At 50.7% G+C, this 24,216-nt stretch overlaps 10 protein-coding genes across 10 annotated transcripts; 4 read left to right on the top strand and 6 right to left on the bottom strand.

Annotated features, from left to right (window-relative positions):
• Nucleotides 1-253: 253 nt before the first annotated feature.
• Nucleotides 254-724, bottom strand: ASPVEDRAFT_30549 (uncharacterized protein; the record flags this gene model as incomplete). Its single annotated transcript, XM_040810364.1, has 3 exons — nt 254-391; nt 458-577; nt 680-724. 3 exons carry the CDS (start codon nt 722-724, stop codon nt 254-256), a joined length of 303 nt encoding a protein of 100 aa, XP_040669835.1.
• A 4,929-nt stretch (nt 725-5,653) lies between these two features.
• ASPVEDRAFT_73635 (uncharacterized protein) lies at nt 5,654-6,478 on the bottom strand (the record flags this gene model as incomplete). Its single annotated transcript, XM_040816215.1, has 2 exons — nt 6,066-6,478; nt 5,654-5,824 (listed from the first exon to the last, which is right to left on the bottom strand). The coding sequence occupies exons 1-2, from the start codon at nt 6,279-6,281 to the stop codon at nt 5,654-5,656; spliced, it is 387 nt and encodes a 128-aa protein (XP_040669834.1). The 5' UTR covers nt 6,282-6,478.
• A 2,632-nt stretch (nt 6,479-9,110) lies between these two features.
• ASPVEDRAFT_85484 (uncharacterized protein) lies at nt 9,111-10,151 on the top strand (the record flags this gene model as incomplete). Its single annotated transcript, XM_040817704.1, has 1 exon — nt 9,111-10,151. The coding sequence occupies one exon, from the start codon at nt 9,111-9,113 to the stop codon at nt 10,149-10,151; it is 1,041 nt and encodes a 346-aa protein (XP_040669833.1).
• A 1,331-nt stretch (nt 10,152-11,482) lies between these two features.
• ASPVEDRAFT_63550 (uncharacterized protein) lies at nt 11,483-13,728 on the top strand (the record flags this gene model as incomplete). The annotated part of the gene is made up of 2 exons (XM_040815686.1): nt 11,483-13,500; nt 13,534-13,728. Exons 1-2 carry the CDS (start codon nt 11,557-11,559, stop codon nt 13,726-13,728), a joined length of 2,139 nt encoding a protein of 712 aa, XP_040669832.1. The 5' UTR covers nt 11,483-11,556.
• Nucleotides 13,729-14,216: 488 nt separating this feature from the next.
• Nucleotides 14,217-14,575, bottom strand: ASPVEDRAFT_54306 (splicing factor 3B subunit 5 family protein; the record flags this gene model as incomplete). The annotated part of the gene is made up of 2 exons (XM_040814913.1): nt 14,217-14,228; nt 14,333-14,575. The coding sequence occupies 2 exons, from the start codon at nt 14,573-14,575 to the stop codon at nt 14,217-14,219; spliced, it is 255 nt and encodes an 84-aa protein (XP_040669831.1).
• A 343-nt stretch (nt 14,576-14,918) lies between these two features.
• ASPVEDRAFT_85481 (NmrA/HSCARG family protein) lies at nt 14,919-15,953 on the bottom strand (the record flags this gene model as incomplete). Its single annotated transcript, XM_040817703.1, has 1 exon — nt 14,919-15,953. The coding sequence occupies one exon, from the start codon at nt 15,951-15,953 to the stop codon at nt 14,919-14,921; it is 1,035 nt and encodes a 344-aa protein (XP_040669830.1).
• A 153-nt stretch (nt 15,954-16,106) lies between these two features.
• Nucleotides 16,107-17,078, bottom strand: ASPVEDRAFT_85480 (Zn(II)2Cys6 transcription factor domain-containing protein; the record flags this gene model as incomplete). Its single annotated transcript, XM_040817702.1, has 1 exon — nt 16,107-17,078. One exon carries the CDS (start codon nt 17,076-17,078, stop codon nt 16,107-16,109), a length of 972 nt encoding a protein of 323 aa, XP_040669829.1.
• Nucleotides 17,079-18,229: 1,151 nt separating this feature from the next.
• ASPVEDRAFT_43503 (glycosyltransferase family 69 protein) lies at nt 18,230-20,045 on the top strand. The gene has a single exon (XM_040812837.1). The coding sequence runs from the start codon at nt 18,293-18,295 to the stop codon at nt 19,877-19,879; it is 1,587 nt and encodes a 528-aa protein (XP_040669828.1). The 5' UTR covers nt 18,230-18,292; the 3' UTR covers nt 19,880-20,045.
• Nucleotides 20,046-20,444: 399 nt separating this feature from the next.
• ASPVEDRAFT_43502 (tRNA-specific adenosine deaminase) lies at nt 20,445-22,366 on the top strand. The gene is made up of 2 exons (XM_040812836.1): nt 20,445-20,693; nt 20,746-22,366. The coding sequence occupies exon 2, from the start codon at nt 20,831-20,833 to the stop codon at nt 22,253-22,255; it is 1,425 nt and encodes a 474-aa protein (XP_040669827.1). The 5' UTR covers nt 20,445-20,693; nt 20,746-20,830; the 3' UTR covers nt 22,256-22,366.
• On the bottom strand, nt 22,136-24,189 carry erg24B (c-14 sterol reductase). The gene is made up of 3 exons (XM_040808311.1): nt 23,936-24,189; nt 23,576-23,880; nt 22,136-23,524 (listed from the first exon to the last, which is right to left on the bottom strand). Exons 1-3 carry the CDS (start codon nt 24,013-24,015, stop codon nt 22,416-22,418), a joined length of 1,494 nt encoding a protein of 497 aa, XP_040669826.1. The 5' UTR covers nt 24,016-24,189; the 3' UTR covers nt 22,136-22,415.
• Between the last annotated feature and the right edge of the window lie 27 nt (nt 24,190-24,216).

Genomic DNA, 24,216 nt, shown 5'->3' with positions numbered 1-24,216 from the left:
CTAGGTCATACATTAACAGGGCCAACAACAATCCATATGGAAATACCCCAAAGATATCACTCACCATTGAAAAGCAGTACTACCGCCGTAACGCCAATAGCATAGTAAGTTGCATACAACTGAAGAAACCTTACATATGGAAGCTCGCAAGCTCTCGACGAAAGCCAATATGCGACAACAGGATCGCTAGCCAATTCAACGGAGCGAAAGCCGTAACCAAAGATACGAGATAACCGAATACGGTTGACGATTACTATCTTGCTTTTGTGTAATGACTAAAGTCTCTGCCGACGTCAATGATGAAGCAGGTTTGAATGAGAATGACCATGATGCAGACCTTTATTCCTCCTGCCCAGAACTCGATTTCACCGAAGATCCCAACGTGCAGGACCTATAGTATTTGTGAGCGTATACGGTCAGAATTGTCCACATCCAGAGGTTATTGATGGCCACTTACATTAATAGCTATTACAACAGTTGCAAAATCTGCAATCCATATTGCAACGTTTAGGCCCGGTCTCAAATACTGAATGACAGCCCCTGTGGCGGTTAGACTCGTAGGGACGGCTATGATATTCTTGAAAAAGTAGTTCCAGCCGTTTCAAAGCTTTTGTATCATGTCGGTCAGTCAGCCAGCCAGCCCTATCTATACACAGCGGGATATGTCTGCAAGTCTCACCCAGAGCCCGGTCAACCATGCACGTAGCATATCCACTGAACCCATTATTCATGGGCAGGAAAGCTGCCATCTCTCCCAGTACCGTCATGACACAGAATATCACCGTGCTGATGATAGGCTGTAGGCCTCGACGGAGTTTGCTGACTGGCTATGTGTCTCCGACTCCATGGCTCTTTGCATTTTCGGAGCATATATACTCTTAGACATGTGGAGGACTTGGAAAATCGATTGGCACAATATGAAAACACCCGACTGCATCCCAGCCCTAGTCCTCCAGGTACGATCACCTTCACCTAGTACTACCGCCCTAAGCACTAAATGGGCACCAGATAATACACATCAGACCAGCACAAGCGATAGTCGAATCCTATCTGATGGATAGGGGTCAAGATATCATCTGTTCCAGCACCGGTAGTCGGGCGAGCGAGCAATCCGACTTCAAGCAAGCATGGGTCTCTAATGAGCTAGTACGTTTGTGCTAGATTTTTGATTAAGTTATACAAAAATCTAATTACAATATACAGTCATTAACACCTTCTGGTACCCTTTTTTTCAGTTAACGAAGCCAGGGAATAAACATACGTAACACGTGTAGCTATAACAACCGATGCCTCGATGAGCTCCAGTCATATTTAGGGTACGAGTCCCTGATCTACTGAATCCAAGTCCTGTCTATTCCGCTGAAAATTCCCAATCACCCATACCGACCAGTATCACAATCCCCGCGGCGGCACGATATTTGATTCAGAGTTGGCATACTGCGCAATGCCTACTACTGGGAACGTCTAACCTGCCGGACAGAGAGCATGAGTTGTAGCTCTTGCACCCTGTAGACTTGTATATTGGCAGGGCCAAAAAGCATTTTGACGCCCGCGAAGTCCCAAATCATATGGACATCCTGCTTTATGGTGGCCTCTCTTCGTCTCCAGCGTCGAAGCTCTGGTACCTTGAGATTATCCTTGTCTTCGCTATTGGGAAGCTTTATGAAGGCGAACTTGCAGGCGAACGCTTTCCAGGAGAGGGGTACTTTAAGTACACCCAGCATCTACTTCCAAGCCTGTGTGAGCTTCATGCTTCCAAGAGCCACGGCGTTGAGCTCGGTTTCATGGTCATTTACCTTCAGAGTGCCAATAGAAGGGAAGAAGCTTGTTTGTACGTATGAACCTACTGTTGAAAAAGATAATCAACATTGACCACTTATTTCCAGATAAATTCAGCGGTACGGATTGCTGTCGCATATGGTTTCCTCCGCAGTGATAGCATGAGGGGGTATATACAATCCGAAAAGGGTCATTTAAACCATCTTTGGTGGACCATATAAATGCAAGAAAAGTAAGCATATCGTCTCCTCTTGCATCAAACTGATGGCTGAAAAGTTATGAGCCAGGCGACTAGCTGCTGCTACTGGAAACCCTTCTAGCGTGAACCGCGATTCAATTGAGCCGGACATGCCTGCTGACGCATTTGGATTCCGTCTGCGTTTTCAATATGCTTGAATATTCGGACTTTCCATATCACAGGGCGAATACTTCATAGTAGGAAGCTCACTTACATGTTATCCTTTAACCACGTCCTCTAATGATAGCAGCATTATATGGACAGAAGCCACAATTCGGTTCACAATGAATTTACACAGTGTCTAGTCGATAATCTAGGAACTGCACAAGATCTCTGCCAGCAGAGCTTCCGTTGGATTTTAAACATGGCACCCAAGGTCGGACATCAAAGCTGTCAATGAGAGCAGCATCTACCCTTCATTTCATGCTCCACCAGGTCATCATGCTAGATGGCGCACGGCTCATACTGATAGGAAATGAGGACCCCCCCTCGCTTTGCAGTTCGTTCTCGGTCGACTATCCCGGACATGCACGGAAGCTGCAGGCAGACTGCACGACAGAGGCTTCCGTTAATGTAATCATGTACGACGCGCTTACAATAGTGCCGCCGGAGGAGAAATACGAGAGGAAGATAACGCCTGCATCGATTGTGGCGGGAACATGGACATCCATGGCGCTGACGGCAAAATATAGAAGTTGTGCCCAGGAGGGAAACGCGAGCCGAATTAGAGTATAACGGGGTTGACATTGATTGCGCGGGTTAAAAGAATATCAGTAATGATGAAGTTATGCAAGCAACCTAACAATCATTTCCCGCTCTATCAGACAGCCGAACAGTGAGTAACAATAGTGGCTACGTCTAAATTAGGGCTTACCCAGCTTTGGAGATACTGCGTCCGTATGTACTCCTGCAGCATGGTAAAAGAAGCCTGATAGTAGCCAGTGACATAAAAAACGTCTTCATGAACCAAGATTATAAGGGCAAAAGTCTAGTTGAAAGCTTGACCTCTCTAGAAAAAGCTCGCTGCCATGCCGAGCATATAGATAGAGAGCACTGCAAAAAATCCCACGAGAAACAGCTTGAAACGAACGGCCCTATACTGGTTCTGTCCTTTCACTATCTGTATAATAGAGATCATCAGCGCTGCCATGATGCTAATATCGGCGGCCCCTTTAAAACATCTATTGGTGATGGCATGACCCTCGATATAGAAGCGATCTGGGTCCTCGCTGAAGGGGTATAGAAACGAACTCCAGTAGAAGAGGATAGTAGTGATAAGTCTATAGCTATGGATCTGTGTGAGAAATTTGAATGGTAGTCTCCAGTAATGGAGGAAGGAGCTAATATACTGACATAAAAGCAGACCGAGACCATTATTGTTGCAAAAACATCCATTCCCGGTCTGCCACTTTCTTACGACAGAACAGGACGACTGCAATTAGAGCATAGACATAAAAGAAAACAGCAATAAAAGACACCTTTATCTCCGGTTGCCACTTGGGCCTCTGTTATAAGGACTTATACGTCTGTTGATCAGTGTATATCTATGAACCCGGGTCAGGCCCTTCTTCCACCAGGGGATTGCAGGCATAGCCGTTCCTAGAATCCATGCGCCGTTATTAGAAGCTGAAGTATAGTTAAAGTAATTGGCCAAAGAGGTTGGACGTATATCTCTTCCGCACGAGTAAGATCTGATATCGAGGGCAGTACTTTTGTTGGGGAGGTTGGGGGCTATGATATTGATTGGCGCTTAATCCGTATCCTCATGTATTTGCTATAGATAGTAGAGAAGTACATACGTCAGCCTTTGGGCGAAGCTGAAGCTGGACCCTCGAACGAACTGCAGCGGTCCAGATCCAGATGGCCCATGTAATGTCGAACTCTTGACGGCAAGGATAAGATTCCCGTCAAGATCTAGGTCCGTCGGTTCATTGCCAATCACAAAGATTCTCCGCCAATCGACCAGGAATTGCAAAAAGAACCGAGTCTCAGGGGTTCCAGGCGAGTAACTCGGTCCTCTCTCTTGTCCGTACTTTGTGAACGGATCAACAACCGTGAAGGGTTCGTGCGCGGACTGGTCCGGCGAGTCGTTACGGGACGGCCCCCCCATCCCAGAAACTCAGTAGTTGATAGTCCACGACACGACAGGGAGTCAGACAAAACAGCCTTGACAAACCAAAGTTCGACAGTCGACGTATATCTGCGCCAGTCCAGACCCTTCGACAGCCAGCTCCCCAATGTGGCTAGCCGAGCAGGTGACTGAAGCCGTATGCAGTGTCAGCACCACTAGTGCGTCGAGGCGCCCACCATCTGCCCAAAAGAGCAAAGGTGTGGTCGCACGGTTCCTCGGCGATATTAATATTGATTGCAGTGGGACTGTCCTTAGTGTCCTCAGTTGGCGAATGCTCGGGAGGACGCATGCCATGGTGTGACGGGGCTTACGCTGTCGTCACCACTCGAAGCCAGAGTTGTAGCGCCGACTGAAACATATGCAGAGAGATCGCCGACCAAGAACAGAGCCTTGAATTTGATGCATGGATTGGTTGCTGCTGGTGTTGCTTGGCTATTTTTTTTTACCTTTCCCTTGACGCCCTCGGAACTGGAGAGAACGCCCGCGATGCAGACGGATAAGAACGGAAAGACAGAGTCCGATTCGGAACCAGGATCAATAACTGGACTTGCTTCGAGTCATCTGGTGCGTGCGACCCCAGCAGGAATCTTGCCGCCACGGGGCTAGCTGCGTGGGCCTCCAGTGGCACTGAAGCAGAAGCAGGACCCCGGGCGTCAAGTCGAGTCGTACGGACATGGAGGGCAGGCTGGGAGGGATGGGATTGATGGAGAACAGCCCGCAACGCACGGATGATCTTCTTCAGGCGGCCTGATGCCATCTCTGCCGCCCTACCTGCCAATGCTCACCTGAGGCGTGTGATGACGATGCGATGGCAGTGACTTGGGAGAGTTGTGTTCCCTGGCGGACCTGCAGAGAGCGGCAGCCCCGCTTCATTATCCTCACCGTATACTCCCACCAGATCGAGTATCTACACCGTTACTTCTTTGCCGACTCGATCATCCGAGTGAACTCGTGACTACCGAGCAGTGTGACTATGGATACCTGACTACGGATACTGTTCGATTCTTTCCCGACCGCACCATTACATCATCGCTGGGCTGCAGAACTCCGCCCGCTGTGGCTGATACGTTGGCCATCGAGGCGCAGCAGTTCGGGCTTCGCCGTCGCCGACCTCGAGGGTCAACACTGAATGCTCTGTCTTGTCTGTTTCATCTCGGTCTGAAATGACTCAGTAGCTGCGTCTTTGAAGTTACTGCATTGCAAGGGGCTGTCGGCGATCCGCCTCGAACCTCGACGCCCAGTTGTGATGTATCGCCGCTCACGTCCCAACAAGGAATATCTGCAAGAAGCAGCTGGGAAAATTCTCGTTCCTCTGATCCCGCTTTCAAGCGCTTTGCATATCTTCCTCGTGACTCACAGATGCACTCCACATGTCCACAGTCCACAGTCCACATGTATTGAACCAAGCAACTGGGCCTCTTGGGCGCCTGCTGATACAACTGCAGCATCACTCTTGTCAACTTCCTCTGCATCTGACCTCATGTTGCAACGCTCAATCCTTCTGCCTACACCGTAAATCGCTCTCTGTGCCGTACTGATTGAGTTGCGGGTTGAGCCGGGCAAGGGATCCTTCTCGTGTCCTCGTTTCTCCATTCATATCCGATGCTCCCTTGGATATCGTCGGCCCTCAGCCAGTCGCCCTCTCGCCACCGCTTCTCCTTCCTGGTAGGTCCGACCTATTGACTACGGCCCAGTAGAGCACGGGGCCGGTTGGAGGATCTCTCAGGAGTGTATACTCTCTTCCGGCTTCTGATTGCATGCAAACGCTAATAAAGGGGAGCTGTGAGATACAGACGAAGCAGCCCATGGAAACGCCAACGCTGCATGAATGCTGATCTGAGATTCGACGCAGACCTCTCAGAGGCTTCCATGCTTCTTATTTATTTTTCTGAGACTCTTCCCCGACAAGCGGCTTACTCGAAGTAACATGCCAGTACCAGCAGTAACAAAATTACAAGTGCATCCGGCCTTGAACTTGCATTCCTGATCGAGTAAAGCTGGAGATGACCATCGACCGGACTCAGTCCAATCGTTGATCGTAGCAGGGGTCTCGGATGCAGCGTCCCAGCCGGCCATTTTGGGCACCAGCGAATCGAAGCCCAGAAGCGGCATCTGGTCATTGTCCAAGCCCATTTAGCTCAACTGAAAATTGACGGAGACCGTGGGGCAGGCTGAGCCTTTTTTCCCTTTTTTCTGGGTCCATTATTATTTTTTTCCCCTTCTGACTTGAGATATCTCCTTCCCTTTTCTCTCCAACCTCCAGGTCATGTGAGACGCACTTGTTGATTCAAGACGGAGTCGTTTCACTTGCTGGCTGATCTGGGGCCGCGAACTTTCCCAGAAGTTTCAGGAAATGAGAGTCTCCGTATTTGGACGTTCGTACATCTTATCTTGACCAGTGAACCTGAGATGGCGCTGCACGAGGGTCTTGTTGGGAGATAGGCCGCATACATGGCGGTACGGCGCACAAGGCCCTCGAGCTCCGAAGCTCGTACAAGCCCGGAGGCATATACAAATTCGGATGGAAATTTCCTACCTGTGCTCTGTCAGTGCAGGTGATTAGTGCTTTGCGACTCTCCTGGCTCTTGATTCAATTTTGGAGATGGAGACTTGAGTTTATTGTCGAGGTGCAACTTGCACGTTCCTCGTGCGGGTTCCATACTCCAATCTTGGCCGTGATGTGCACATTCCTATTGTGTTTACGGCAACTGTATGAGAGGTTTAGTAAAGGAGGATGAACCATGGAACCACGCGGGTTGGCCCTGTCGTAGAATCTATACGGGGAAGTGCTCCGGGGACCGCGTGGAGCAGCGCGCTTCTTTTGCGATCAGAAAAATTAACAAGAATTTTTTTCTTAATTTTCCTGCGCATTACTTATGCAGGAGGCATGCAGTACGGAAGAATAATGCTAGTAATTATCCGGATGCACCTCCAAGGGAGGAATTTGCGTGATTTCCCGAGCAATTTTTGGTGTTCGAAACTCAGCCACAAGGAATCTGGCGAGTTGTCCAGATATTTTGCCCTCCGAACAGTTGCCAGCTGAATCTCGACCCACCGTCGTGGCAAATCGGAGTAGGCCGTCAATGAGAGTGCAGGGATTCTTGCCCTACTGCTGAAAAGCGTTAGCGAGCGAACCTTTAAGGACATCGGATGATCTTCCACTGGAAGGATGGAGTGGGGGGAAGGCAACTTCTATTTTCATCTTGGAGTTGGGACTCAGTTACAGACTACTGTACCTCGTAAGTCACCACGGAGAGCCAGAGACAGACGCTGTTTCTTGTTCTGGAGAATGCGCGAAGTCCTGGCCAGTGCATGGATGTATCGACTATTGTATTCCATGATCTATCTGTATTCCAGTCCCAAAGTCTTCCACGAGCCAAGTGGATCACGACGGGGCTTAGCACTTTAGCACTGCGCAACTCGAGCAGCACCCGGCTTTGCTCTACATCATTCCTGTTTCACAACAGAGGTTCAAGCCCAGATAGGTGGAAGGTTGCGCTGCATCCACCGGAGTGAATTTCACACTCGTCGCTGACTGGAATTCCCGCCGGCCGCCAGGAGGTCAAAGCAAGGCCATCCAAGCCTGTGACACTAACACTGACTGACACTTGCTCGCCAGTTGCCAGTCGCAAAGTCCAAGTTTCGAGGAGGCCTCTGGATTCTGATGAATCCTCACAAATTGAACTGCCCGAAACCCCCCGAATCAGTCGCAAGAGCCCAGCGAGCCTCGGCGCCTCTGGTTGAACTTTCTTGAAGCCGTTCCATGGCGCTGTTGGTATGGATCTGACGGTCGACAGTACGTCGGTTCGTAGTGGCCCAGGCTGAACCCAGCTGGGCTCGGTTGTTGAGGGTCGTCGGAAGAAGTATAAATTAAGCATCGCATCGACTAAGAGGCCGCGATTTGGCGACTAATGTATGGACGTATTCTCGATGTAAAGACCTGTACGGAAGGAGCCTAGCAGGACGAAAGAGTGAAGACACTAGTCTCCACCGCGATGACCATTCTGGACACCTGCATCCTGCTAACGCTCAGCCAGGAGGAGACTGGAGAGGCAGCGAGGCCATGCCGCCATGCGCAGCTGAGATCGCACGGCGAATCCGGGTTGTGGCCAAAACGACTGACTTGTTCCTTACGATCGGGTTTCCACCTCCTGCAAGAGAAAAAGTCGCCGGAATGGAGAGAGCAGGACCGTCGTTGCGTAGTTGCCGCGGGGACTGTTTAAAAAGACGGCGATGGATGTATGGCGGGTTGGGTTGAAACTGCCTGCAAGATTTAATGATCAGTCGAAGCTGGCTCTTGACCCAACGAGTAATCCAAGATTTTTATATTTTTAATTCCCTTATTTCCTGCCGGATTTCGAGTCGCAAGCTCCTGTGCAGGGATTGTCTGCAGAAGGCGAAGTGTATTAATGGAGAGTGTTTGCCTGTTTGAGCACAGCTGCCCCTCCCGTCTTACTCGACACTCTTGACTTTCTCTCTCTTCTCTCTTCTTCCTCTCTCCTCCTCATCTCATCGGCCTTTTCTTTTCTTCCCTCCTTTCCGGCCCTCTGGCCTTTTTCTTTCCTTTATACTTCTCATTCTTTTCTTCCTCCATTTATTTTTATCTATTCTTATGTCCTTAGTCTGTCGCGCACGCTCGCCCACATCCTAATTCCATCCACCACCCGCTTCCATTACTTGATACGACCCTCTGCGGACCCCAGATAGCCCGTGCTTTGACTCAGTACCCCTCTATCGGGCCCGTGGTCTCGTATCACCCTTCGTACTTGGAGATATCCTCCTCGTGGCTGGTGGCGATTTTCTATATACACGGAAATCCCCCGGAAGACAAGAAACCGCTGTGGGCGACTGCTGCCTTGATGAACCTTTTTATACTCTGAATTGGCAAACTGCGACTTTTTCTAACCCTTTTCGTTCCTTCGCGGCCGTCTTATCATTGATCTAGCTCCGCACTGAATCATAATGCCAACCGTCTTACTGCCCTCGTCGGCCGCTGCCTTTGCGCCGCGGTCGTCACCTAACGTGGTGTTGAACTCTCGGATCGAACCTTGGCTCACAGCGACCTTAAAACGAGTCAACCGTGTCAAGCGACCTTTGAACAATGTGTCGCAGCATACAAGATGTCTAACCGAGACTCTTTCTTCAACGAACGCTATCTGGACTCTCTGTTCGATGATGTTTCCCAAGGCTCCCGAGGCGGAGCTGAGGAAGGACGACAACCCTCTAGTAGAGGCACTGTTCAACTACCAGATGATTCACATCGAAGCATACGTGGTGCATGTTGATATGGTGTCCCAGAACGAGGTCGCGTTCAAGCTCACGCCTGAGACGATAGAGTCGCTCGTTGAATACCACAGGGATATCTACTCGATAGACACCGCTGCCAACACTTGGGACTGGGCTGAAAAGGACAATCAGCTGAAGAAGTTGCAGGAGGAATTTGTCCAAGCAGCCAACAAATTTGTTTACCGCACCAGCGCCCAGGCTCTTGAGGGCTTGGAGGAAGATGGTGCGGGTGAGCTGCTTAGTGGTAGGAGTGAGGATGCGAAGGGTGCTATCTCTGCCCTGTTCGTTCCCTTACTCCCGCCGCCTCCTCGCGTCGTTGATGTTCTTCGTTCTACGCCTTTGCTCCCCAGTTCGACCGGACCCGAGACATGGTGGCAAGACCCAATGCAGCAACCGGTGTCGATGGACTCGTGGAAGGTGCTACCATCCAGTCCTGCGCCTGCTACAACTGGGGATATGAACCCAAGTATGTGGGCTGGACTGGGTACTATGCCTGAAATGCAGATGGCGTCAACGCCCGCCTACACCCAGGCATATACCACCTCGCCATACAATACCCTGCAGTACTACAGCGCAGCAGCCACATCAGCTGCCCTTGCAGCGCTCCCACTTCCAAGTATGCTCGTGCAGCCCTGTAGCACAGCGGCAAACATGACTGGTTTTGGATGGGGAGATCGTTACCAGGATTTTGCGCTACCGTACGGTACAACAATGTAATGGATTCAAGTCCTCAGACACTTGATGTTGACAGTCTGTCTGACTTCGCGTGTCTTTGGATTAGATCCCAGGGTCCTTATCGACAGAGTCAATACCGGTTATCCGCGTTACCACCCGAGTCCGAGACTATATACCCACGAGACCAACAGGGACCAGATCCCTTCGGAAACCAGACCCCAGAATAATCGGCATCAGTGACGGCGTTCTCCATGATTTGATTTTTAACCCGATGATACTCCACTTCGCCTTTGCATTATGACCACAGAACATAATATCGTGTCTTTCGTTTTGTTTGTTTGATTGTGATTTCAGCCAGTTTGAGCGTGTTTTCATTTTTATTTCTCTTTTGCATTAAGCAGCAGCGGCGGGACGGCTATCTGTCTTTTTCGTTACCATTTGATCCCGCATTATATGTCATAAGACTGGTGAGCCTCGCGGCTAGGGATATGGCTGGATGAGAAACGTTTTACCACACTCGTTGGATTTCATTTCGTTCCATGACTTGGCAGGACACTCGGAGACGATGAAACTGGTTCTGAGAACCAATCGTTTTGTTTCCTGCTGAACATCTGCTTCCTCTGATACAGGCTATCGGACTGGAATCTGACATGATGGATTGGGAGCAGATGCAATCATGGTTCTGCGAAACATGCTCATCTGAGATGGGTTATGGACGCAGAGTTACAACACGGCGGCTTACTTGGTTTCTGCTGGGATGAGGTGTATCGATCATTGGTCTCATTCATCTGCCCGTGGCGGACCATGAGCGAGGAAGAAGGAATCCGTGTCCGTGACTACGGTTTACTTTCCCTCACTGATTGATATGCCTCTGACCTCTGACCTGGTCAAGCAACCTGTTGCTTGGTAGGTTCATCTCCTACTGTCCAGGCTGGGTTTGTATTACCTAGACATGCCCGCCCATCCATCTCTTACTGGTGAGAGTATGGGTGACGGGAATCGGATGCAGGACTGGGCTGTGCCCAACACTACATTCTTTCCGCTCTCTGATCAATTTGTATGCAGCTTCAGCTTGTATTTAGTGTGGAGTCTTAATTGAACAACAGATAAACAGTTGATTATTTCCCGTAGAAATTGTTGTAATTTTTAAGTACGTACGCGTTGTGTAGCTCTGTTGTAGATCGTACGTAGGGCCGAGAACCGGTGACGTCAGGTATATTTCCCTGGCAAGATCCCCAGGCTCCAACATGGAACGAACTGTTCGTCCGCAGTTTCATCTTTATTGTCGACTCATTATTATACCCTCGTTGTCCTCACTTCCCAATTAGCGCGAAACACACTTCCATTCCTAAATATAAGCTAATACTCCCGTTATAATTCCTTATCTCTCCATTATCTCTCAGCGCAACCCCGCATCATCAGTCTGACCTACCTACCACCGGATTTAATGGCTGCCCTCCAAGAAGCTCTCCAATGCCTAACCTCAACACCCCGGGATGAAATCCCAACCGACCAAGCCTCTCTCCGCAGCTTACTCACAACCCTGCGCTCCCAAGCCCGCCTAATAGTCGACTCCGTCCCCGAACCTCCTCCCGAGAAATCCGCAAGCACAAACTCCTCCTCCTCCAGCTCTAAATCGAAGCATAAGTACAAAATAATTCCGTCCCCCGCACGCCTCTCCAATCCAGACTCCAACACGCCCGATTCATCCGAAACCGCCGCCGCCGCCCATGAGCACCAACAAGCCTGGTCCAAGCAGATCGTGAAACCAACCCACTCGAAGGATAACCCGCTCAGTGTACCGGTTTACAAACTACCTGGCTCGGATGGCCAGGGCCATTGGTTTGGGCGGAGGAGCGTGCACGAGGGACTACCTTATGAAGTGTGGGAAGAGAAACTGTCCACCGAGATTACGGAGACGCTGAGACGGAACCAAAAGCGGGTTGAGCAGGGTCTCCCGCCTGATCAGGCAGTTCGGGGGATTGGGGCGGAGAGGGTCGTTGAGGAGGTTATTGTACGAGATGGGGATGGAGATGCGAATGTCATGGGCAAGTTCACCATTTACCATGTGAGAGCGACGTTTCCGAAGCCGACGACGAGCCGTGACTTTGTGGCGATGATTGTTACGTGGGAGAATGAGCATTTCAAGGAGCGTGAGAAGGAGGGGAAGTGGAGTCGGGAAGGGAGGAGTTGGATGATGCTCTCTAGGCCCTGTGAGCACCCTGATGCACCGCCTGTGGGCGAGTTTATTCGGGGGCAGTATGAGTCCGTTGAAATGATTAGGGAGATCCTGGTGGATAAGGATGGGTCCGAGGGGTCTGAATCTGGATCGGGGTCGGGGTCGAAGGGTGCAAATGGAGAGTTCAATCCTGTCGAGTGGATTATGGTAACGAGGAGTGACCCTGGCGGTACAATTCCGCGATGGATGGTTGAGAAGGGCACTCCAAAGAGCATCTGTACAGACGCAGCCAAGTTTGTAGACTGGGCGAGGGAGGATCCGGAGGCCGCAAAGGAGAAGGAGCGTTTACAAAGTGCTGCGAAGTCGGAGGGTAAAGAGTCGATGAATGCTGAGGAAGAATCAGAGTCAGAGGAAGATAGCGACTCGGATTCCAGCGAGTATGAGCAGGAAGAACATCATGGGCTCATTGCGAGCTTCGGGAGCTTGTTAAATGCTGGCATTGAGCGATATGCGCCGCAGGCAGTTCTGGATTATATACCACACCACTCCCGCGAGTCATCATATAACATACCAGGCGAATTCAAAGACTCCGATGAAGATACGACCACGCACCACCAAACAAAGCGACAAGCCGACGCCGACGCCGACGAGACACAATCACAAACATCCGTCAAATCCGAAACGCCTGCTGAACCAACCACTTCCGCCGGCGGCGACGTCAACCTAGACATCACAGCGGCCGAGCTCCTCGAAAAGACAGGTAAAAGCAAACTCTCCTCGCATGAGCGCCAACTGGCCAAACTCGCGCAAGAGAAACGCAGCATCGAAGCCCAGCTCGACCTCGTACGCTCAGACATCGAGTCTCTCGGCCTGAGAGCGCCTGAAGACAAAGACAAAGAGGATATCAAAAAGGAAACCGCCTCCGCCCGCGCATCAGCCGACAGTCCGAGCGGACACCAACACCAGCAACGGGCCGGAAGTTCGGACAGCAGCACAAAGGCCAAGCATCTTGGATCTGACGACCGCACGTCGAGCAACAGTAATCTCCGCAGCCGCGGCGAGACCCCTGCACCTGCAGCAGACAGCCCCAAAATGCAAAAGGTAGCGGCGGGGCTCTTTCGTGAAGAATCGAAGCTCGTCCAGAAATTGTCCAAGATCGAACGCCACCAGCTCAAGGAGGCGGAGAAGATCGAGGCCAGGCATCGTAAGGACGCCGAGAAGCGTGAGAAGGAGGCGGAGAAGGAGGCAGAGAAACAGGGTAAAGCTCGTTCGCGCGATGCGAACGAGTCTCTGCGGAGAGAACTCGAGCAGACGAAGAAGGAATGTGAAAAGCTGCGGAGCGAGCGCAAGCAGTGGCTCGACTTGATCAAATCACTGCAGGCGGAAAATAGCAAACTTGCAGGGCAGCTTGGTGTGAAGGGAGAGAAGGGAGAGAAGTGAGATGGGTCTGGATTTTGAGTAAAAAATAATCTGGATTCTAGCATTTGGCAGCCATACTATACATATATATCATAAGATATGGAGTTGAAAACAAAACCTCTGTAAATAATTGGTATCCGAAACTCCGCCATAGACGCCGCAAATAATATATTAACTGCATCGCATTTATTCTCTCAACTGGGCGATTGTAGTGAGTCCATCGGAAGCACTTCCCAGCGGGTAACCACCATGTGTTCTAGGGGAGTGAGTGCATCTCCTCGGCCTTTTGGTCCAACCACGCATCGTAACCAGTGTCGTCGCCAGATATAGGCCATTTTAGACCAGATCGAAAGGCTTTGTATCGACTCAATCCAAAAATATTTCAGCGGACGAGGCGTCGTATTCGTTTCGCCTGGTGTGGTCGCGTCTCGTTGCCTTTCTTCGCATCGCATCCATATCCATCTCGATCATCCTAAATGCCAATATCTCAAACAAAAATCGAGCAAACTCTATTCTTGCGTCTAAATAAAAAGGAAAGAAAGAATCTATTAGCCTTCTTCCAACTCTCTTTCAACAACAACAAACAAAAAGGGAGAGAGGAAAAGAAATAAATTCTAGAACTCACCTCCGGCGGCGGCCCAACCCCCCTAACCATCTTCTCAATCATAGCCGCGCGTACCTTCTCCCTACTCTCGCCCATCCCAACAGCCATGTATCCCAGGAGCGGCGCATGTCCAACATAGCTGGCGTAGGTGTCGCGCGCGATGTTGGACAGGAACTCGTGCTTGGTTGTGTCGGCGTGCCCGGTGCCCACGTACCGGGCTTGCATTGCTTCGAGGTTTTGGAGGGTGCGGAGTTTGTCGGCCATTTTGGTGGATTTTGCTTTCTCGGCTTCTGGATGATGGGTTTGGCGGGGGTGTTTTGTTGTCTTTCTGCGTGGGAAGTCGAGAGGTGTGGTTTGAGGTTGGTGAGAGATTGCGGAGGGAAAGGCTTGTCGTGATAACGTTATCGGCACGTGACTTGTATACTGATAGGGCTGCTATGGGGTGTATTAAGCCATGGTGTGCTCGAAAGTGTTTAAGAACAATTCGCAAAATGGTTTATAATAATAAAAGCTATTGGAGTAGAATGTTGATTTTAAGCTAGGTTCATATACAGAACGTAGTCTAAATTCCACTAATTCAACTTCAAACGAGGCTACAGATAGTACATCAATTTCCACCAACTTGTAGCACACTCTTCCAATCCTGCTTTGCACACCACTCCTTAACAGGCTGAAGATGAACTGGCACTCCTAAATCAGCAGGTTTCACAATGGTATTATCAACCATTGCCCCATCATATCCGAACTCAACACAGAATTCCATCATCTCTGTCATCTCCTTTGTCAGATCTGGGTCTCCTAGGTCGAAGCCTAGATCACCTTGGACAAATTCAACGCGCTTCCCTAACGCTTGACCCAAAATTATGGCAATATCTTTGATACTAAGCCATTCATTGACACCGATGACCTTCTGTCCCGGGTCCGCGTGAAGTATGGTATGTACAAGGGCACCAGTATCGTCCACTGCGGAGTACAAGGGAAACGGTGCATCGCTCAATGGTCCCAGCAAAGGCAACACAAGTTCGTCCCTGTCGTTGCTCCATTTTGGAGGTAGTAAGGCACTAGCCCCCAAGGTATCGAGCCAATTCTCCAGGTACAGCCCGGCATAAAGCACAGTCGTTTTCTCCCAAAGGTTTGGATGAGCCGCGCGACCATATTCTTCAGCAAGAGCTTTGGACTCAAAGTGGTAAACATTTCTGTACTTTCCACTACTTATTTTGTTTGTGTTCGGCATGCTGGAAAAGACAAAGCGCTCCAGCGTGCTCACTTTGGCAGCAGCATCAATAATATTTCGGTTTTGCCGCACCTCAAGCGACCGGCAATGCTCTCCAATGGATATACCAGATGCAACAGCCTTCTCGCGCTGCGAAGGGTCGAAGAAAGCAGCCCAAAAATCAGTGACACAGAAGATGACAGATGCACCTTTGAAGGCAGCGTCAAGAGAGGAGGGCTCGTAGTTGTTCCCAGCTACCATCTCCACCCCGCGCGCTACGAGAGCAACAGATTTAGACGACGATGGGTCACGAGAGATGCCGCGAAGGGCGTATGGAGAAGATGATAGTGATAAAAAGTGCGATATGACAGACCCTCCCTGATTACCTGTCGCACCGACGACAACGAGAATTGGCTTTTCTGAGGACATTGTGGTGTTATCGAAGGAAGACTGGATAAATTCTGCGGATGGTAGATGAGAATTGTGCCGGGAATCAGGCTCACTTTATACCAGAACTCCTCCTAGATATAATGCCTATAGTAGTCCAGTTCGAGTGAGCGGCCCATTTCGGTTTAGTTCCCACTAGGTGTCTGATATACTCTGTTCCCCACCGTTATGGCTGAGTGCAACCAAAGCGAGGAAACTATCGCCGTGGAAGTCGTCATCCGACCCATCGAGGATTTCTCCAAATTTGTGAAGTGAGATTAGCTGTTCTCCGACTTCCTGGCCGGTTCTAGTTCCGGCTCCCGCAATCCAAGCTTGTGGTGACCCTGCCATCCACAGACCAGCGCGCCTGTCGAATGGAAGAGATTCCAGGAAAAGCCAATGGGAGCAGTATCCATACTCAAAGCTTGATATGGACATGACGAGCGTGTAGGACATGATTATTGTTCGCCGAACGCTCTCGCCAAATATCCATGCCTGCCATGGTGACTGATTTGGAGGCATTCTAGTCTGGGCAGATGCCAGCAATGACTCTGTCCATGCCAAAATAAGGCCAAGAAAATCCTTCCCTGTGAAGTGTCTGTTTGAGACGAATGTTCCAATGTGAATGAGAAGAGATTGAAGAGCAGCCAGGGTCTCCATGATGGGCACTACATTGATATCAAGCTCAATTAGGCGCCTGAAGCTCTCACGAGTCACGCCGTTTTCAATATCTCCAAGGGCATCAAAGTGATTGCAGTTGCGGTGCATCCGCAGCTTTGGATGTATGAATATTGCAGGCTTTCCTGACTTGAGAAGGTCCAGAACTGGCCGATACCCCAGGTGCACAAACTTCAAGGCATTCGGGTTTCCAATCGGGCAGATCGCAGGATCAATGTGGGAAAGCTCACTAACACGTCCAATCAAACAATACGCGGGCGTGTCGATAATCGATGAGCTCCACGAGAGATTATGTTGCTTGCCAGATTGAGCAACAGAAGTGCCCAAGGGCTCGAGATCATACAAGCACTCCAACCCGCGCTGGGCACAGCGAGTGCATTTCGGCAACTGGACCACACATTTCCGCTTGGAGGTGGTGCAGTGGCGGCAGGCTTTACGCAGGGTCGCCATTTGTGAGGAGCTGGAGATGAGGATAAAAAGATCCGAAGAATCTACGAGAGAATTTGGAAGCAAAGGGCAGAGCGTCTGCTTATCCAGCCCGCATCAGCCTGTCAGCAACTCCTCAACGCAGCCTCATCGTGGAGCAACGGGACCTAAGCCTCAAACAGTTTAGATCCCACAGGTACGGCCTCTCCGAGGTATCAGCCGCTTTGCCGAATATCGTCATGCTGCCTCCCACTGGGGGTAAGCTGACAGAATATTGGCAGACGTAATCATACTCGGTACCTAGGTATGCAGAGAGAAGGAGGGAGAAGGAAGAGAAGGAAGAGAAGAGAGAAGAGAGAAGAGTTGGGAATAGAGTGGCAGCTGACGAATCAGCCCAAACAGGAAGCCGCGGCCCACCACGTGCCTGCCTTCTCCGTCGAGTCTTATCACAGCTTCAAATAACGCGTGTCTAACTCTTCATTAGATGTGTGACTGACAATATTCATGCGCCGTGTAGTTTCGACCCCCGAGCGAGCAAGCGAATCAACTTCAAAGGTCCCGCGCAGCATGGCCACAGCCGGGGGCCTCAGAAGATCATTTAACATTATGGGATACCTTTGGGTGATGGAATCCCGGAACAGGACAAGCAGAGGTTAAGAGATCTCTAGAATATTTATTTTAAGGATGATGAAGGTCCGACCAAAATAGTGGCGAGCTCATAGAAGACTTTGGTTGAGTACCTTATTATTAGCAGCGTCAAGACCACATGTCATTTAGGGCAACTCCACCTGTCCACTCAGGGAAACAAACCTCCATCCTCCTGCCCTCCATTTCCGTAATATTGAATAATTAACCCAGTCTATATACTCCCGGGGGCTTGCATCATGATACGTCTAGCGCTGTGAGAACGGCTGAGCCCCTCTATCCCACGTGAATGGACAACAAACCCAATAGGCCACAGCCTCACATGTCGTAACGAGATGAGCCAGTGTCAGTATAGATCGCCCTGAAGCGGGGTCCCTGAGGATTCACTGCCACTCAGCTTTCAGACACGGAGAAAGATGTGCATCCCAAACCCCACACAACTAGCCCCAACTGGTCGCAGCTGTTCACAGTCCCTGATTTTAGTTTCGGCCCCTTCTCTGAGTCTCCATAAGGATGCCCAGCGCCCCCCAGGCTTCAACCACGTCCGCTGTCAGAATTCTCGCGGGCGCTAGCAGGCTCTATATTGATATTTCATGTCTGGCCATCTGCTTTCCAGCCACGACAGTCCTGCTCGGCGGCTTTCGGTGGAAGACGGCCAAGAGGCCTACAACTTGTATGAAGTCGAGTCCCAATGGAGGAAACGGCCTCTGTTTGAACGAGTCTTGCAGCGAATATATTCCGTTCGATATCTCTTCTCCTCAGGCGGCGATTATCATGGCAAATATAGACCGTTAATACCGGCTTTGGTGCAGCCTCGCCGGTTTCGACGCACTCTCTTCCGGCTGCCCTACTATGGGCTCATCGTCTTGTCGGCTATTCTGGTCCTTGTGATCTTCACAGCAATTTTCTTTCCCTCATATACGAGACCCCCACCCCATTACTCGTCGCTTCGTGACTTAGCGTCAGCATCAGACCAAGCCGGTCGAGGGAACCCACGCAATGAAAAGGTATTTATAGCCGCTAGCTTGTATGACGTGACTGGAGATTTGGTCTGGGGCCACTGGGGCTCCAGCATTCTCCAGCTCATTGATCTACTTGGGGAAGACAATGCTTTTCTGAGCATATATGAGAACGACAGCGGATCCGAAGGCAAGCAATCCTTAGCAGATCTGAAGAGACAGGTGCCATGCAACAACTCCATCATATACGAGCATCTAGGCCTGGAGGATCTCCCCAAAATCATCATCCCAGGAGGCAAAGAGCGCGTTAAACGGATTTCGTACCTAGCCGAGACACGCAACCGTGCTCTTGAGCCGTTGGATGAGCATACTGCACAGGAACCTTTCGACAAGATCCTATTCCTGAATGACATAGCGTTTGATCCCATCGAGGCGCTGCAACTCCTTTTCTCAACGAATGTCAACGACGACGGCGTAGCGCAGTACCGGGCTGCTTGCGCCGTCGACTTCATCAACCCTTTCAAATTCTACGATACCTACGCTACGCGCGATCTAGAAGGCTACAGCATGGGCCTACCTTTCTATCCCTGGTTCTCGAACTCCGGCAGCGCCCAAAGTCGCAAAGACGTTCTCGGCGGGAAAGACGCTGTGCCGGTCCGCAGTTGCTGGGGAGGCATGGTCGCATTCGACGCTCAATTCTTCCAACACAACACCGGGAAGCCGCCTGTTGAAGCAGCAGGGGGGAATCTCCCAGCTCGCTTCCGTGCCTCGCAGGATGTGAATTTGTTCTGGGATGCGTCTGAGTGTTGTCTCATCCATGCAGATATCCAGGTCCCGAGGCAAGACCCTGGGGAGTCCCAGGACAGCGCGGTGATTGAAACAGGGATATACATGAATCCTTTTGTGCGTGTTGCATATGACCCGCGTTCTCTATCCTGGCTTTGGACTACGCGGCGCTTTGAGAAACTTTACTCTCTTGTGCATAATATCGGGAATCACCTCGTTGGTTTGCCTTGGTATAACCCCCGGCGGGAGGAAGTGCCTGGGCAACGTGTTGAAGACACGGCCTTTATCAATGACGAGGGAGGAGCTGGCTTCTTCCGTTCTGTTGAGAGGTCTACTAGCCATGATGGCTTCTGTGGACGATTAGGGCTGCAGGTTGTTATTCCACAGCGCGAGGAAGGGGAGGGGTTTGAGAGTGTACCGATGCCTCGTTCTTAAAATCGGTTAAACTATATAATAAGTTTTAATATTATCTCGAACATCACTATGAATATCCCAGCTACTAGTGTTGCCTAACTGCTAATTGGCTTCATATAATTCAGCAGAGCCTATTTCACTGCATACTATGGACGTTACACCGCTGAAATAGTCCAGTAGCTCGAACCAAAAGAATAGATTCCTTGAATAAATAGACTGTATTCGTAAGCTGTCTTCAACAAAAAACAAAAGTGAAAATGAAATGAAATGAAATTCGATAATACTAGATTGAAACTCAATAATTTCAACAGTTTCAATGAATAGGAACAGAAATGGAAATGCAAATGCAAATAAAGAGTCAAGTATAAGAAGGAACGTGACTAACTCAAGTTGGTTAAATGAACTGCTTATATAAGCAACAGCCACCGCGTCACAACGCGTGCGAATATTTGAACAACCTGCCAGCATTGGCGGATTAACAAGGGCCCAGCAATGGCAGATTCAGGAGCAGCTGATAGCTCGATAGCGTCGCGGATTGCCGCGCTGGTTCACACGTATTACAATGGTTTGCCAAGTGGCAGCAAGCCTGTCGTGAGAGATAATGGGATTGCGGAATGGATTCCCATGTCGGCGATTGTAGTTGTTAAAGGTGGGGTTTCTACTTTGATATTGCGCTCATGGATTCAACTGTGGGGAATTCAGTGGTGATACTATATTATCCTTGCTTTTCCCTGCCTGAAATCACTTCCTGTGCACTGATATTACTCGCGTATATCTATTAACACCACACAGGCGAAGGTACCCCATCAGAGTCCCTAACCTGTATCGCCGTCACGTAAGTCCATTGGTCCCTCTTAACACTCCCATCAGTTAGTAATTTCTTCTAGAACCGGCGCAAAATGCCTCCCAGCTACCAAAGTCGGCAAAAGCGAAGGCCTAGTCCTCCACGACTGCCACGCCGAAGTCCTGGCAATGCGCGCATTCAACCACTGGCTTATCGCCGAGTGTCACGTATTCATAGACCGCGAGGAACTCCATATGCGGCCCTGCACTGAACCAATCTCGCCGTATGTCTGCCGCCGGCCTAAACTCACCCGCGACGGCCCTATCTTGCCCCCCTTTGAAATTAGACCCGATGTCAGCATCTACATGTACTGTACCTGTGCGCCTTGTGGCGATGCAAGTATGGAGCTTGTTATGGCCGAGCAAAATGACCCTACACCTTGGGCGCCGCCGGCTGCACCTACAACCATGGCTACGCCTGCGTCATCTTCGAATCCTCCTGGGGAGCAAGCGCTCCTCGACGGCCGCGCGCATTTCTCAAATCTAGGTACGGTGCGTCGCAAGCCCGCGCGTAGAGACGCCGAGGCGACAAGAAGCAAATCCTGCTCGGATAAACTTGCGCTGCGGCAGGTGACATCTTTGCTCAACTACGGAGCGAGCCTACTTGTTGCCGTGACTCCGAATGCATATATAAAAGGCCTCGTTCTTCCAGAGGAAGAGATTAGCCGAACGGGTATTGCGCGGTGTTTCGGCCTCGAGGGGAGAATGAAGGATCTCGTGGGCAGGACGTGGCCGATTACGAAGACGGATGCGGATACGCCTGGTCTACAGGGTCTGCCGGCGAGCGAGACACAGGGCAGGCACCGGTACGAGTTCAGACCGTTCGAGGTGCTATCAATACCCAATTCGCAGCTGCGAGCGCTCTGGAAGTTCCGGAAGCCCAAAGCCTCGGACCCGGGCCAGACAGCCGCACAGCTAAAGATGAGCAAGCCGGGGAATAAAACTGTCGTATGGATCCGTGCGCCTACGGCACACCACGAAGCTAAATCCGGATACCCGTCTCTGGTAGGGCGTCTGCCAACTCTTCGCGGTTCGAGCACCGGTGTTTTCGAGAATATCATTGGCGGCGTCAGGCAGGGTTATAAACTGTCGGATCCCGGGCTTGCGGGTGCGTCGGTGTTGTCGAGGCGGCAGCTGTGGTTGCATTGGAAGAGTGTTGTGTCACTTACGATGGGGGAGCATGAGATTAGTTTAACCGGTAGGGATATAGGGTATAAGGTTATGGGCACGACAGGTGCGATTCGGGCGTTCATTGAGGAGAAATATCGCGGGTTCAAAAAGCCGCATGACTATGAGAAGGCTGGCTGTATCAAGGCGAGGAGGGATGCTACGCAGGCCGCTAAGGAGGTTCTTGGAGGATGGGTGCCGAATGTAGAAGATGACAACTGGCCCATACCGGAGTGGAAGGATGAGAACTATGGACATGATGACTACCCACGGAGTCCACCGGATCCAGAAAGCCCAGAGAGGCCTGATGGTTTGAGAGATTCGAGAGATTCAGGAGATCCAAGACATGGCCCCGGTGCTTCAAAAAGACCGAGGCTTGATGTCTGAAATTTGTATATTCAGTGATCACGATTGTTTCCAATCTCAACTAATTATAATAACATGTACATAAGCTTCTCCGTCGCCAAATGAAGAGACGATTAGATTAAAAATTAAGATAGTATACACATCAAAAGATCATAAATTGAACTTTAGATCGAACGCGACCTTAGTAGATCCCTGGAATGATACGGCTGCGGACAAGAGAAGTATATCGGTCCCAGTCCTTGCCGTACTTTCTCTTGCACTTTTCTTCGTCACGTCGCTCACGGTGAAGGAGAAGGACACCAAAGTAAATCAGGAAGAAATAAGTGAAGATAAGGCCCCAACCGCGCGACTCGGGTGTCTGCACGGCTTGCTTTTCGAGTTCGCCCGTGGAAGGGTTGATGCTCTCGAGGATCACAAACCCGGAGATCCCGGTGGGCAGGGAGTACGACCACGACATAAGCCAGTCGCCGAGGTAGTTGATATGGCGAGCTAATCCCCACCAACCGGAAGTCATCAGCTTGGACCCTGCGGCGGTCTCGATGTACTTGATCTCCTTGACACGCGGGTCGTTGGGGTTTGTACGGAAGCGGTTCTTCTGGTTGTTGGCTCCGCGGAAGATCATGTATCCTGCAGCCGTCGGCGCCAGCACGAGTGCGATACCCTTCGGGCCTAGTTCATATGGGAACATGGCCAGGTATCGGGTTTGAAAATTGTACATGAAGGGAACCCAAGTGAGGTCACCGAAGGAAAGCATGTACCCAAAGCCATCCATAATCACATCCATAGTAGTCAAAAGCGCAGGCTCCATGTAAAGCCCGTCGAGAACGTAAAAAGCTTGGAAAAGGGTTGAGATGACGATGGAGTCCGTCACATATCCATAAGTCCTGTACTGTCGCGCAATGTTGGACAGGTTCATGATAATCCATCCCAGCAAACCAGGGCGCATTTCCATCCAGACCTTGATGTCGACGGTTCTGGATGCCTCACTGACGAACGGAATTGGAAGTTTTACTCGGGGGTTGAGTTCGCGCCCAATGAAGAAATCGTAGAGCACATTACCGGAGTGTCCACCTGGAGCTAGCTGCCGAAGCTCCGGGTTGGGCTGTCCGGGCGCGGGAACGGAGAAACTCTTGATATAGACAAAAATCGCCAGCGACGAGCAAATAATCAAGTTCGAGGCGATGACCTGCGGATACTTGTCCCAAAGGAACGTCCAAACAACAAAGTCCGCGCCATCCAGGTAAGTGCCGGCAGCCAAGCCGAGCAGAATGAGTACAGCAGTAGGGAAGGCTATTTCACGTCAGAATATGCGAGTCAAGCGCCAACTGAACAAGGTCGTACCGTTGAATTTGTACCAGAGCCTTCCACCGCAAGCCAACTCGGTGCCCTCCACCACCGGGCCTGGTAGGACCACGTACAACACCAGCTGCAGCAGGTAGTAGCTCAGAACCCACAGCAAAACCTCCGTATCGTAAAGCGCCGGAATACCTCTCTCAGGCCAGCCAACCTCCTGCTTCAATTTGTCGAGCGTCAGAGTAGACGGGTGGAGCAATGACGGCGCGGGGCAGCCGGAGACATCGTTACACAGGAAAGTGAAGGCGAACAGAAGGACAGGGAGACCGAAAATAATCGCAAAGCCGCCGTAACTACACCAATCAGTAACCGAGTTGGAAGCTGGGGGAAAGCAAGAGCGTAACGTACGGGCCAAAGAACTCGTAGCCGCGCTTCTCTGGAACAGGCTGTATGGGAACAGAAGGTTTGGAATCCTTCTTGGGCGCCATTTTTTCGAGTTGCACGCGGCGGTCAGGAGAAAGTTCGACTGCCGTTGAGTGAGAGGGGGAAAAGCCAATGGGACGAGGTCTATTTAATTCCCATCGATCGATCTCCGCGACGAACGCCTGAGGCCGGATCGACTCGAGCCGGTGGAATGAATGAAGGAGTCCGCGGGTAGCGAGCGCCGTGCAGTGACCGCGCCGAGAGCT

This window comes from Aspergillus versicolor (genome assembly GCF_001890125.1).
Source record: "Aspergillus versicolor CBS 583.65 unplaced genomic scaffold ASPVEscaffold_7, whole genome shotgun sequence".
Lineage (NCBI taxonomy): Eukaryota > Fungi > Ascomycota > Eurotiomycetes > Eurotiales > Aspergillaceae > Aspergillus > Aspergillus versicolor.
The sequence above is the reverse complement of the archived record's forward strand: the minus strand, read 5'-3'. Positions and strand labels throughout refer to the sequence as shown.